General features: G+C 42.5%; 2 protein-coding genes across 3 annotated transcripts; one reads left to right on the top strand and one right to left on the bottom strand.

The window, feature by feature from the left end:
* Nucleotides 1-116: 116 nt before the first annotated feature.
* Nucleotides 117-3,201, bottom strand: nkiras1 (NFKB inhibitor interacting Ras-like 1). Of its 2 annotated transcripts, none has more exons than XM_072447358.1 (4): nt 2,925-3,201; nt 2,502-2,603; nt 2,103-2,344; nt 117-1,637 (listed from the first exon to the last, which is right to left on the bottom strand). In XM_072447358.1, exons 2-4 carry the CDS (start codon nt 2,593-2,595, stop codon nt 1,395-1,397), a joined length of 579 nt encoding a protein of 192 aa, XP_072303459.1. In that variant the 5' UTR covers nt 2,596-2,603; nt 2,925-3,201; the 3' UTR covers nt 117-1,394. The 2 variants fall into 2 exon arrangements, with proteins under 2 accessions (XP_072303459.1, XP_072303460.1); XM_072447359.1 differs by having other exon boundaries at nt 2,502-2,598; nt 2,925-3,027.
* On the top strand, nt 3,092-8,729 carry rpl15 (ribosomal protein L15). The gene is made up of 4 exons (XM_072447356.1): nt 3,092-3,277; nt 4,250-4,431; nt 5,660-5,796; nt 8,378-8,729. The coding sequence occupies exons 2-4, from the start codon at nt 4,260-4,262 to the stop codon at nt 8,681-8,683; spliced, it is 615 nt and encodes a 204-aa protein (XP_072303457.1). The 5' UTR covers nt 3,092-3,277; nt 4,250-4,259; the 3' UTR covers nt 8,684-8,729.
* The last annotated feature ends 3,288 nt before the right edge of the window (nt 8,730-12,017 follow it).

Below are 12,017 nucleotides of genomic sequence, written 5' to 3'. Positions count from 1 at the left end.
TTAAGCAATAAATATTTCATCTTAACACTGACATTGCTAACGTTAGATTTGAAAGCTTTAACTAGCAGCCCTATGACACAGGTTTAGAATTATTACTGACTCGCTGTACCATGAAGATTATTGCTTAGTGAAGTATGACATGATTTATAGCTTAGTGGTTCTGGAAGTCCTAACGAGAGGACGAAATCTGCGCCGCAGTCACAATACACGGTAGTAAGCTTTTGTAAACTATAAAAGGTATTTAAAAGAGAAGCTAACCTCAAAACGGGTAAGTTTAGTTTTGGTTGTCAAGTCTTTAGTGGAACGGGACTGAACATTTGAAGCATTGTGAAAAAACCATGGCAATACATTTTAAAGAGCCTTAACATGATTTTAAAAGATGAATAATTATCTGTCGATCTGCATACAATAAGTACAATTTCTGGATTAGAATCACATGCACAGGGATCAATTATAGACGCATTAATAGGGTTTGTAAAATAAAAAGGAAGAAGGAACAATATTTTGTAAACCATGATAGACTTAAGTTAATGTCCAGGTTTTAAAAATGGCATTAAAAGGAATAGAAAATCTTTAGTGAATGAGCTTTTCAACATTACGGTTCCCCGACACTGCACATGTCCTCAGCAGATTTGAACGACACATCGACTGCAGGCCTCTTGATTATCATACACAAAGGCAAAATTCTGAATACAAGCAGATTCAAGACCCAACACTGGCCCCCCAGACCCAAGAAACGGTTCCATTCTTGGTGCAATGAGTCTTCATCGTGAGCAGCTCGAGGAAACAGGAAACTACTACTGATTTAGCCTCAGCTTTTTCTGCATTTATTTCACTTCTCTGCAAAGCCTCTACACCACATTTAAAGTGTTTTGCAATGCACAGGGTTTGGATAATGTTAGATGCATTATGCACTGGAAATATCATATTTTGGCAAGTGCCGTGCATCAATAAATGGGAAACATTAACGTGTGCTAGCTTTGTTTTTCCAAGTCTGTTCCTTCAACATATAATTTATCATCAGTGGGAATACGGCGGTTGATCACAGGATCCAATCAGCGTTTGGTGAGGAATTATAATTTTAGTTTTTTATCTGTTTTTAGCCGTCTTGTGTTCACCAGAGTCTCCGCTCCCTCTTGTCCACTCATCTCGCTCAAAAGCACCAAAACCCACCCACTCCAAAGTGAACCAGTGGAAATGTGGCTTACGACAATAAATTTCACCATTTGCACCTCTCCCAACACTATGCTACTACCAACTGTACATTTTATTACTGCACAATCTATTTGAACCCAACTAAATGATCAGACTATGCTCCAGTGCCCATAAGACGTAGCTGACAAATCAAATCTCTGTCTCTCTCTCTTTCTCACTCCCCCGCGGTCTTAACGGCTTCACATGTCGGTGGCGGCGGTGCCTTTGCTCTTGCGCCCGGGCAGGGGGAAGGCGGACTTGCTCTGAGGCTGGGTGAGGCGGCTGGTGAGCTGGGTGAAAGGTTCGATGAGGGAGTTGCGCTCGGACACGCTGACCTCCCACAGCTTGACCTTCTCGCCGCGCGCCCACTGCTGAGCCACATCCGCGTCCACCTGACGACGCTCGCACAGGTCCGTTTTGTTGCCCAGGACGATCACCGCCACCTGAAAACACCACCACAAGTGTTCAGTGTTGGACAGAGGAATTCAGGCCGACATCCCCATTGTGCAGGTTTAAGTGTTTCGTTTCTAGGTGCAAAAAAAAAAATCAGATAACCCAATAATGCAATCTGTGTTTACACAAGAGAAATCTCATCAAGAAATAATTCTGCTGGCATTTGTCAGTTAATCAGTGGAATCAGCGGAATTTAGAGTAACTGTTGTATTTGGAAGATCAAGTACAAGCAATTGGAAGATAACCCTTTCAATGTTAAGCAGTTTCTTTTTTTTCCCTTATCAAAACCTGCATAGCTGTGAACAATCAGACAGAAATCAGATTACTCACATCAGATGGAACTGTTTACATGACATTTCAATTATCTGAACTCCAGAAATCAGATAATGGTCAGATTTGGCCACTGATTGGTGCAAAACCAGACTGCCCTGTGGTGTAGTACACTTGTGGCTTACCTCCTTTTTATCTCTGGACTTGTCGATCTCTTTCTTCAGGACATCCACCCTCTTGAAGGATTCCAGGCTGTCCACGCTGTAGACCAGCACAAAGCCGTCTGCCACAGAGTAGTAGTGCTTAGGCAGCTCCAGTCCATCGTGAAGGCCTTTGGTGTCGTAGAGCCTCAGCTGTTCCTTTACTCCTCTGTCTGTTTCCACCGAGGCCACGTACACGTCCTCCTGCGTCTCTGTCGACTCAGAGCCTGGAGCACAACACACCATGTGTTTTTACTTTCACTTTAAATGTCTAAAGATATGTGAAGTAACATGGCCAACACAACAGTAGTGAACAAAGCCAGACATGAATATCTTATCAAGCACAAACAAAGTGTATGTTTTATAATTGAAGTGATCCCTTACCTACAATGTGATTTCCATATAACAACTGCTCCAGGATTGCAGTCTTTCCCACTGCAGCCTGTCCACACACCACAACCTTACAGCCTTTCCCCATGTTCTGCTCTGCACACAAGTGACTCTAGGATCACGCTGCTGATCACCTTCACACATATGTAAGACATTATAAAGAACTGCTGATCATCTTTACACATATAAGACATTATAAAGAACTGCTGATCATCTTTACACATATTTAAGACATTATAAAGAACTGCTGATCATCTTCACACATGTTTAAGACGTGATAAAGAACTGTCTTTCAACAAAAACAATAACACTGCAGCTCGGTTAGCTTGTTTAGCCGTGCTGTTATGATGTTTACAGTATTTGTGAATGGATATTTTATACCCTAAACTATTTAACAGGTATAAAGCTAATCATTACCTCTGTTTGGTGGATACGAAGCTGTATCTCAAGTCTTAAAACGCATCATTCTATCCATTCTTCTCTTTTCGACAGGACTTTCATTTTGTTGCGCAAGCGCAGTTCATATGCTTCTAGAACGCATTTACGTAACAACGTGAACAATCAGTAATGCAGTAATGAAATGGGAAATATACAAGAAATGAATAAAGTGTTTTAAATAATATCTTACATATAATAAAACTCGCCACTTCCAGATACTTTTACGGCTAAACTACATTTCCCATGAGCGGCTCACCGGAAATACGTCATTGACGTTTTCAAAAGGCATGCTGGGTAAGGACGCTCTCTCTTTCCGGCTGGTACGCCATCATGTAAGACAGATTTTCAATGCTTCTACCGGAATATAATCCACTCAAATCGTTCATTTTAAGCAAACATCTGCTATTTCCACTTAGAACCTACATTACTGACATATTAACGATGGCTGCGTTGTGGTTATTTCTGGGATTATCGCCTTCTAAGTACAAAAATGCCCCTGTTACCTCCGCGCTCCGACGCTATCGCACCGGTCGCGGCTCTGTGGGTTTAGACCACATTCATTTGTGCCTTTTAAATAATAGTCCGTTAACACCGGGAAGTAACTAGTCGTGGCTGTAATTTAATATTGCATTAAACTGTAAATTGTGGTTAGCGTGGTAATGTGCAAGGTCCGTGGCCAACGCTAGCATGCTAACTGCTCATGTGTAGCTCCATCACACTTAAGTGGGTAGTGGAATAAGTGCTTATATTGTCAGCTTGAGCCAGTATCGATGTATGTACTTCTTTTGACTTTATTGGTTGTTATAACCCCCCTGTGCACTTTTTGTCCATTGTAATAGCATTTGAAATTTGGTCCAAAGAATGTAACAACCTAAATATAGTATCTCAATGTGGACAATCACAATGAATATGTTGACTCAAAATATTGTGAAAATATGAGCCTCCTACTTGTTACATATAGATTGTCCCATTGGCTTTAATATGCCACAGAATGGCATAAAACTAATCAATCTCCATGATTGTTTCCTAAAAGGTGGTTTTAACTGTCCCTGTAATCATGCAAAATGACTTTCCACGTCCAGAATGTTACAAGGTGTCACTTTGAAATGCGTTTTGTTGAAGCTGAAGCGGATGGAACTAGACCTCCATCAAATATGTAGACACTCATCGTGATATCTTAAAGTTCTTTATTTTTGTGTTCCTGGTATGGGCAACTGTTCATCTCAAACCTATCAAGTTCAGTTCTCCAAAGCCAAAGTTCTCTTTACCAATAAACTGCAGCTAACGGTGCTCTTCTCTTCCAGATAAGTCAACATGGGAGCGTATAGGTATATGCAGGAGCTATGGCGCAAGAAGCAGTCGGACGTGATGCGCTTCCTGCTCCGCGTGCGCTGCTGGCAGTACCGCCAACTGTCCAACCTCCATCGCGCTCCTCGCCCCACCAGACCTGACAAGGCTCGCAGACTGGGCTACAAGGCCAAGCAGGGTATGTCTACTACAGAGGTTTTAAGCGGATGTGTCCACAGAAGTCTTCAGACGTCTGGACAGTGTTTTTAAAACAGACTTCCATCACAAAGTCATCAGATTGAAAATTACTTCCTGCCACCTAGTTTTTGTATGCAGTTCCCCTGATTTTTGTCATTCTAGTTGAGTTTTTATTATTTGCACCGTTTCAATTTTAACGGTGTCAAAATATTAGCACTAGGGCTGTGCTCAACATATATCGTGATGGACTTCTTGACAATACGAGTATCGATAGATGCAAATCGTGACACTTGAATAGTTTTACACTTCTGAACCTACAGATTGATGTATCAAGGCTGAATTTGAAAATATGACGATTGTAAAAGTTGTTTTAAGGACATTGTGAACACAAAATCCTAAAGCTTTTTGTTCCACTTGATAAACATTATTTTAGTAAACTTAACATGGTTATTATTGTAAAGGGATATCCATGCATTAAGATGCCTATCGTATCCAGTTCCATGTATCTGGATTCGTATCATCAGGTACTTTGCATTACCCAGCCCTCATTAGTGGTAAGGCTGGGAATCACAGGGCCCCATACGTTTCCAGAAACTTCACGTTTCGATAATAACAATTTTGCGATGTTTTGCTCATGTTCGGATATCTATTTTAAAAAACTAATACATTTTAGCTTTTTTAAACCGTGACTCTGCACAAACTAAAAATATCAAAATGTCATGGTTCTTTAAACGAGCATCAAAATAGCAGTCCAGTCACCAATTATTCAAGGCATTACCCAAAATGACTCATGGCGATACATCTAGACAGTAGCCCACGATATCGATACTTTATCACTAAATTTAGAATTGAACGACAATTTTGGCAAACCCCTAATTAGTAGTGCAAACTTTTTATGGTTTAATTTTCAACTGACAATCCTGTCATTTAATTGGAAGTCTAGATTAAAACATTGACCAGAGGATCAATAGTATGTCACAATACTGCAGATGCATAGACTTTACCCTCTGTACCTACTTTTTACATTTCTTAACTAATTCAAATATCTACTCTATTCTTTACAAGTTTTGGTATGTGATTTTTCCCACTTAAGCTCATCCTGTCACAAACACTATTGCAGTGAGTTTAGGATTCACATGGACCATTTCTGTGGTGTAAAAGTATTTCTGTAGTAATTCCATTTTACCTTCAGATTCTGAACGTCTTGTCCCACTGTGCTGTCCCTTCAGGTTACGTAATCTACCGCATCCGTGTGCGTCGTGGAGGCCGCAAACGCCCCGTGCCCAAGGGCGCCACCTACGGCAAGCCTGTGCACCACGGTGTCAACCAGATCAAGTTCGCCCGCAGCCTCCAGTCAGTCGCCGAGGTACGTTTGACCCCAAAACTCTTTAGGTCGTGTTCAAGGCAAACTGACTTGAGAAATACTGTGTTTTTGAATCGAGATGTCACCATATCACATTTATGACTGAGAAACGGCAATGTAATCGTAAAAATGCTGTCCAAAATATGTCTCCCGTGCTGTACAGTGGTCCCTCGTTTATTGTGGGAGTTGCGTTCTGAAAATAACCCGCACTAAGTGAAATCCGCAAAGTAGTCTGCTTTATTATTATTTTACAATTACACTTTTCTCTGACGGGCATTAACATTTCCTCACATTTCTCTTGTTTAAACGCACTCCTCGATGATCACTTTGAATTTGTTGTTCACGTATGCTCCTCTCCATGCAGAGAAACGCTTAAGTCCATAGCATTTCTGTAACTTCTCAAACCAGCCATTGCTGGCATTCAATGGTTTTGTTTGTGTGAAAAGCCCATGTTGTCCTGGGCGCTCCCCATCATCCTGCTCCTCGCTGTCATGGACGACATCGCTGTCAGCCACTTTCATTCATCTTTTTAGCTAATGGACTTTTTTTTTTTTTTCCTAAGCCAATCTTGACGCAAAACATGTTAAAAATAACTCCCCCAAAAAAATCCGCCAGGCCGCTCAACTATGACTGCTATGATGGATCAAACTGATTGGACAAAGTTGTTGCATGATTTTTGCAGATATGCAAATTTACAATTACTATAAGGATTTTTTTTTGGAGTGCAGCTTGAATTAAAACACGTTTTTGCCCCTATAATTGTCAATTGTTTAAGTATATTGTGACTAAAATCACCATTAACTTTAATGCTCTACTTTTTGGACTAAGCTGTTACTTTTTACCCACGCTTTAAACCCAGCGGTCACTATAACTATCCTATAGATTTTTACTGTGAAACTGCCTCCAGGAAGCAATCTAGCAGGAAGTGCAAGCATTTGACACGCTGAAGTCAGTTGACTGTTTAAGCACTGTCCAGGGGACACGTCGTGTTCTCATTTAAGCTTTTTAAAATGCAGTTTTTATTACAATCAGGCTTATTCAGAGGAATTGGTCTAATTAGTCCCGGAGGTGTGCAACGAGCCCCTGGTTCAAAAGACAACTGGTGTCACTATTGTGTTTATTTGTGTAAATATCTTATGTTACAACGTGGGGCACCTGCGGTTTATTGACTGGCCTGTATATGAACACTGTTTTGTCTAAAATCCGTGTGGCTTTTATTTTGGCGCGCTGTATAGGCCGAAAAGTGCAGTAATCACGACATCTTAATGTAAGAACCTGAAACGCTTTACATGAGTGTCCCTGAGGACAGTTAACCGACTAACTCGTCCTATGATGCGGTGCAGCTCTACTGATGCCTCTGGTCCAGTTCCCCTCTAAACTGCAACAGAATCCTTTCTGCACATGCAGCGCTGGCTCACCACATGAACGAAGGAAATACTTCTAAGTAACAGGAATCTGGAGTGGCTGTTGGTCTGAGGGCGGCTGTGGCTACAGTAGTAATGTGCCTCCAGAGGTGGAATGGTTAATGTGACTTGAAAGTGCATCACTACTTTCCCATGTCACTTTGGCACTGGTGCATTCAGAGGACGTGTGGTGCATTCAGAGGACGTGTGGTGTGCATTCAGAGGACGTGTGGTGTGCATTCAGAGGACGTGTGGTGTGCATTCAGAGGACGTGTGGTGTGCATTCAGAGGACGTGTGGTGTGCATTCAGAGGACGTGTGGTGTGCATTCAGAGGACGTGTGGTGTGCATTCAGAGGACGTGTGGTGTGCATTCAGAGGACGTGTGGTGTGCATTCAGAGGACGTGTGGTGTGCATTCAGAGGACGTGTGGTGCATTCAGAGGACGTGTGGTGCATTCAGAGGACGTGTGGTGCATTCAGAGGACGTGTGGTGCATTCAGAGGACGTGTGGTGCATTCAGAGGACGTGTGGTGCATTCAGAGGACGTGTGGTGCATTCAGAGGACGTGTGGTGCATTCAGAGGACGTGTGGTGCATTCAGAGGACGTGTGGTGCATTCAGAGGACGTGTGGTGCATTCAGAGGACGTGTGTGGTGCATTCAGAGGACGTGTGGTGCATTCAGAGGACGTGTGGTGCATTCAGAGGACGTGTGTGGTGCATTCAGAGGACGTGTGTGGTGCATTCAGAGGACGTGTGTGGTGCATTCAGAGGACGTGTGTGGTGCATTCAGAGGACGTGTGTGGTGCATTCAGAGGACGTGTGTGGTGCATTCAGAGGACGTGTGTGGTGCATTCAGAGGACGTGTGTGGTGCATTCAGAGGACGTGTGTGGTGCATTCAGAGGACGTGTGTGGTGCATTCAGAGGACGTGTGTGTGGTGCATTCAGAGGACGTGTGTGTGGCGCATTCAGAGGACGTGTGTGTGGCGCATTCAGAGGACGTGTGTGTGGCGCATTCAGAGGACGTGTGTGTGGCGCATTCAGAGGACGTGTGTGTGCGCGGCGCATTCAGAGGACGTGTGTGTGCGCGGCGCATTCAGAGGACGTGTGTGTGCGCGGCGCATTCAGAGGACGTGTGCTCGAGGCAGGTGTAGACTAATGCCTGTAATGTGTTTGTGTGCAGGAGCGTGCTGGTCGTCACTGTGGCGCTCTGCGGGTGCTCGCCTCGTACTGGGTGGGTGAGGACTCCACGTACAAGTTCTTTGAGGTGATCCTGGTGGACATCTTCCACAAGGCCATCAGACGTAACCCCGACACCCAATGGATCACAAAGGCCGTGCACAAGCACAGGGAGATGCGCGGACTCACGTCTGCAGGAAAGAAGAGCCGCGGCCTGGGCAAGGGCCACAAGTTCCACAAGACCATCGGAGGGTCTCGCCGTGCCGCCTGGAAGAGACGCAACACTCTGCAGCTGCACCGCTACCGCTAAACCCTCTTGTGTACATTTACTTCAAAATAAAGGCCTTTTATGGGGACATGGCTTGTGTTTTTACTGTGGCACCGCACATGGAGTGTACTGGCAGCAGGGGGCAGTGTTTACCTGGAAAGAGCAATATTAACCACTAAAGCATTTCTGTTAAAACCATTCCATGAATCACACACTGTAAATGTGTTTAAACTGAAGATTAAAGTCTAAAGGTTTATTTTCTTTGAAACCATACAGAATATCTTGCTTGCAGTACTTGCATATGGTTCACATTTTCAGTATTTATGACTGGAACAGAACGTCCCAAACACTAATCAGCTTTCAGACAGCTAATGCATTAAAGGACTGTTGGGCCTGTAATTTATGAACTGGACAGTCAAGTCTGCAAACGTTTCAAGCATGTTTTTGGGTGAAAATTCAAATTTTCTGTATCTGAAAAAACTAGTTCTTTATTTTAACTCAAACCAAAATTCTATAATGCAGCAGATATCTATAAATTCACTGCCTTTAATGTCAACAAAATTAATTAAAGGCTATCGATTTCAGATGTTTTTGTCCCATAATTGTGCAAAAACATTTCTGTAAACAAGGATTAAAATGTAGATCTCAATGTAATTCTTCCTGTTCCAGTGTCTGGCAGCATCTGTTTGACAACTTGCCAAACTAGTGTTTTGAAGCTCTCATATGATCCTCGGTGGCTCCTGGAGCCGGCCCCTCACGTGTGCTGAGCAGAAACACCAGTTTGTACACTATGAACACTGCCAATCATGAACACTGTTCATTTTAACTGCAGATGGAATTACATGGTGTGTTACATAATCTTACCAAAGCAGATCCGAGGTGGAGGCAGCAAAACAGTCTTTCCACGTGACTCTTTGGTTAAACAGAATATCTCAGAGGGAAAGGTAATTACATAATATAGCAGAGGAAAGGAGTCAAAGTACACTCGAATGCCCTCTGACCACAACAAATGAGAAATGAATCACAGCTATTTAAGCAACAGAACATTTACAAGATAATAATTCAGTTATTTCAGCACAAACACTCAGAAACATCAATAATTAATCAAACTTTACATGCAAAGACAATATCAAAGGAGATATTTATTTAGTCCTAAACTAGAATATAAGACGGTCGTTTTACATTCTGCTCATTATAAACTGCAATATTGATCTAAAACTGCTTTGTAATAAGAACTGGTCCATTGACTTCCTGTTCAGACCTGCAGAACTGATAAGCCCCGCCTCTTCATTGTCACATGTCACTGTAACCAGCAGCACGTGGTCAGTTACACGTGGCTGCTTCACATTTTAAAACACAAGGTAGATTTATTTTTCTAATAATTGCAGAACAAAAAAGAATACAGGGATGTAGGCGGGGATAGGGGGTAGGTGAAAACAGGAATTTTCTGAGCAATGGAGTTGGTTCTAACAACATTCATACTGTTCCTTTTTCCCAGGGCATTTTACTCATGATTTGCTATTGAGGTTGTCTGATAACTATGAATTTTAGGAGATTGTTAAGAGGAGCGGAGAAAGAAAAGAATAATTTGAAAGAGTTTCTTCTCACAGTAATCCAACTAGACTTTATGAAATATATAGCTTATATTTATCCGAGCCTTTACGGTATACATGACCATCATATAGTAGTGTGTGTACCAAACCTCTCCTTTTGTTCTCTCTGACTTCTGACATTTTAAAACACATTAAGACACAACTTTACCTGGTGCACTTGTTTTTTGTCTGATTCTAATACAAACAGAAGATCTTAAAGGAGTTCCACTCTCCTAATGAGCTCGTCAAACTGTGTCTCTTTGAGGAGAGAAGTGTTTTATCATAGAAAGATCATCTGCTGTTGGTTTTATGTGTCCTAAGGTTCAAATATAAAGCTAACATGGGCACTGACTGTAGCAGGATGAATGTTTGTGTCTGCAACATTAGGTAATAGAGATGTTCATCAGGAAGTATCCTCTGAGCTCTGGAGTGAAATGTTCTTTTACAGATGGTGTTGTAGTCTCCAGCCGTCGCCATGGCCTTCATCACTGGTTCAAAGTATTGGTGGATTGCCAGGTTTGGTTTTGGGTGTCACCTTTGTCCTTTGATGGCTTAAGCATTGTGTCCCCTCCAATCATGAAAGGCAGATCAAAGCTTGTAGTTAAAAGTTGTGAAAAGTGATCGGAAGTAATCTAAGTACATCATTTAAAAGTCAAATAGAATGTGGATGTTGAAGACATTATTCTAAGTCCAGTGTTTATGAACATTAGCTTAAAATGCTATTGGTGCCTCGTATTTGTGCCCAAACTGTTTTTAATTGATTCCTGCAGTCTTTAGCTAGAGAACAGTCTTTATCCTTCCCCTCGGATGAGCAGACAGATGGGGGCTACTCACCAGGATGAGTCAGCCTGGTTCAGCCCACCCTCCAGGAAGCACTCTGTACCTGTGACACGCCCTTTTGGCCTTGTTACTACTACACATCATTAGTTTACTCAAAGTTTGTTACGATTGGTTCCTGCATGTTTGAGTTATAACTGTTTTGTCCTGCAACTGAGGCTTCAGTGCTCAGAAAAATCCTGTTTTCACCTACCCCCTATCCCCGCCCACATATCTGTACTTGGCAGCAATTATTTACAGAATGAAGACTCAAAGGGTCAATTCCAAAATGTCACGTTGGCATTTAAATAAAATAAAGACATGACAATCTGCTGCTTGTTACAGTGAAATGAGGCGGGGCTTGAACAGGAAGTCAATGGACCTGTTTCTATTTCTTAGCCGTTTAGATTAAAGGCGTAATGGACGATTTTTTTGGCCCAAATCTGAGTCTCATTTCCTCGTGGCGTGGACTGCCGATTAGTCCTGCCACGTATCAATCATAGAACGCACCTACCGCTCACCTGCAGCCTCGTGCGGCTCTTCCCCATGAGAGCAGCACGTTTCCTCGTGTCTAAGCGCATGGATCTATCATAATATAGTTCTCTCAGTGTGCGGGACAAAATTAAGACGGAGAAAGACAGTTCGAGCTGACGCAGAAGAGACGGGAATCGCCGAAAAATCGTCCATTACGCCTTTAATATTGTGATTTTCAATGAACAAATTACAAAATGATGTTATAGCTCATTACAAAGTACTTGGGGAAACGTACAAATGTCTCCTTTAAGTATTTTCATTGATAACGGAAGTAGCTGTGCACATGGCTTCAGAGGAACTCGTCACACATCACACCCACTGGGACTGGTCCATACAAAGCAACGACTTTTATGTGGAAAGAGCAGCTGTGCTCAGAAGCCCAGACAGAACACTAAAATATTCATCTAGTGTAACATCCCACGTGTCACTACACC

The sequence above is a fragment of the Eucyclogobius newberryi genome, unplaced genomic scaffold, assembly GCF_026437365.1.
Source record: "Eucyclogobius newberryi isolate DKJ021-1_F unplaced genomic scaffold, fEucNew1.0.hap1 SCAF_16, whole genome shotgun sequence".
Lineage (NCBI taxonomy): Eukaryota > Metazoa > Chordata > Actinopteri > Gobiiformes > Gobiidae > Eucyclogobius > Eucyclogobius newberryi.
This window is presented reverse-complemented; position numbering and strand designations above follow the sequence as displayed.

What these genes read in the sequence shown, in the direction of transcription:
- nkiras1 (XM_072447358.1), bottom strand. Translation starts at nt 2,595, where the DNA reads ATGGGGAAAGGCTGTAAGGTTGTGGTGTGTGGACAGGCTGCAGTGGGA. An exon ending in ATATGGAAATCACATTGTAG is followed by an intron (nt 2,345 to 2,501) that starts GTAAGGGATCAC and finishes GTTGTGCTCCAG; the next exon opens with GCTCTGAGTCGACAGAGACG. An exon ending in AGTCCAGAGATAAAAAGGAG is followed by an intron (nt 1,638 to 2,102) that starts GTAAGCCACAAG and finishes TGGTGTTTTCAG; the next exon opens with GTGGCGGTGATCGTCCTGGG.
- rpl15 (XM_072447356.1), top strand. Translation starts at nt 4,260, where the DNA reads ATGGGAGCGTATAGGTATATGCAGGAGCTATGGCGCAAGAAGCAGTCG. An exon ending in GGGCTACAAGGCCAAGCAGG is followed by an intron (nt 4,432 to 5,659) that starts GTATGTCTACTA and finishes CTGTCCCTTCAG; the next exon opens with GTTACGTAATCTACCGCATC. An exon ending in GCCTCCAGTCAGTCGCCGAG is followed by an intron (nt 5,797 to 8,377) that starts GTACGTTTGACC and finishes GTTTGTGTGCAG; the next exon opens with GAGCGTGCTGGTCGTCACTG.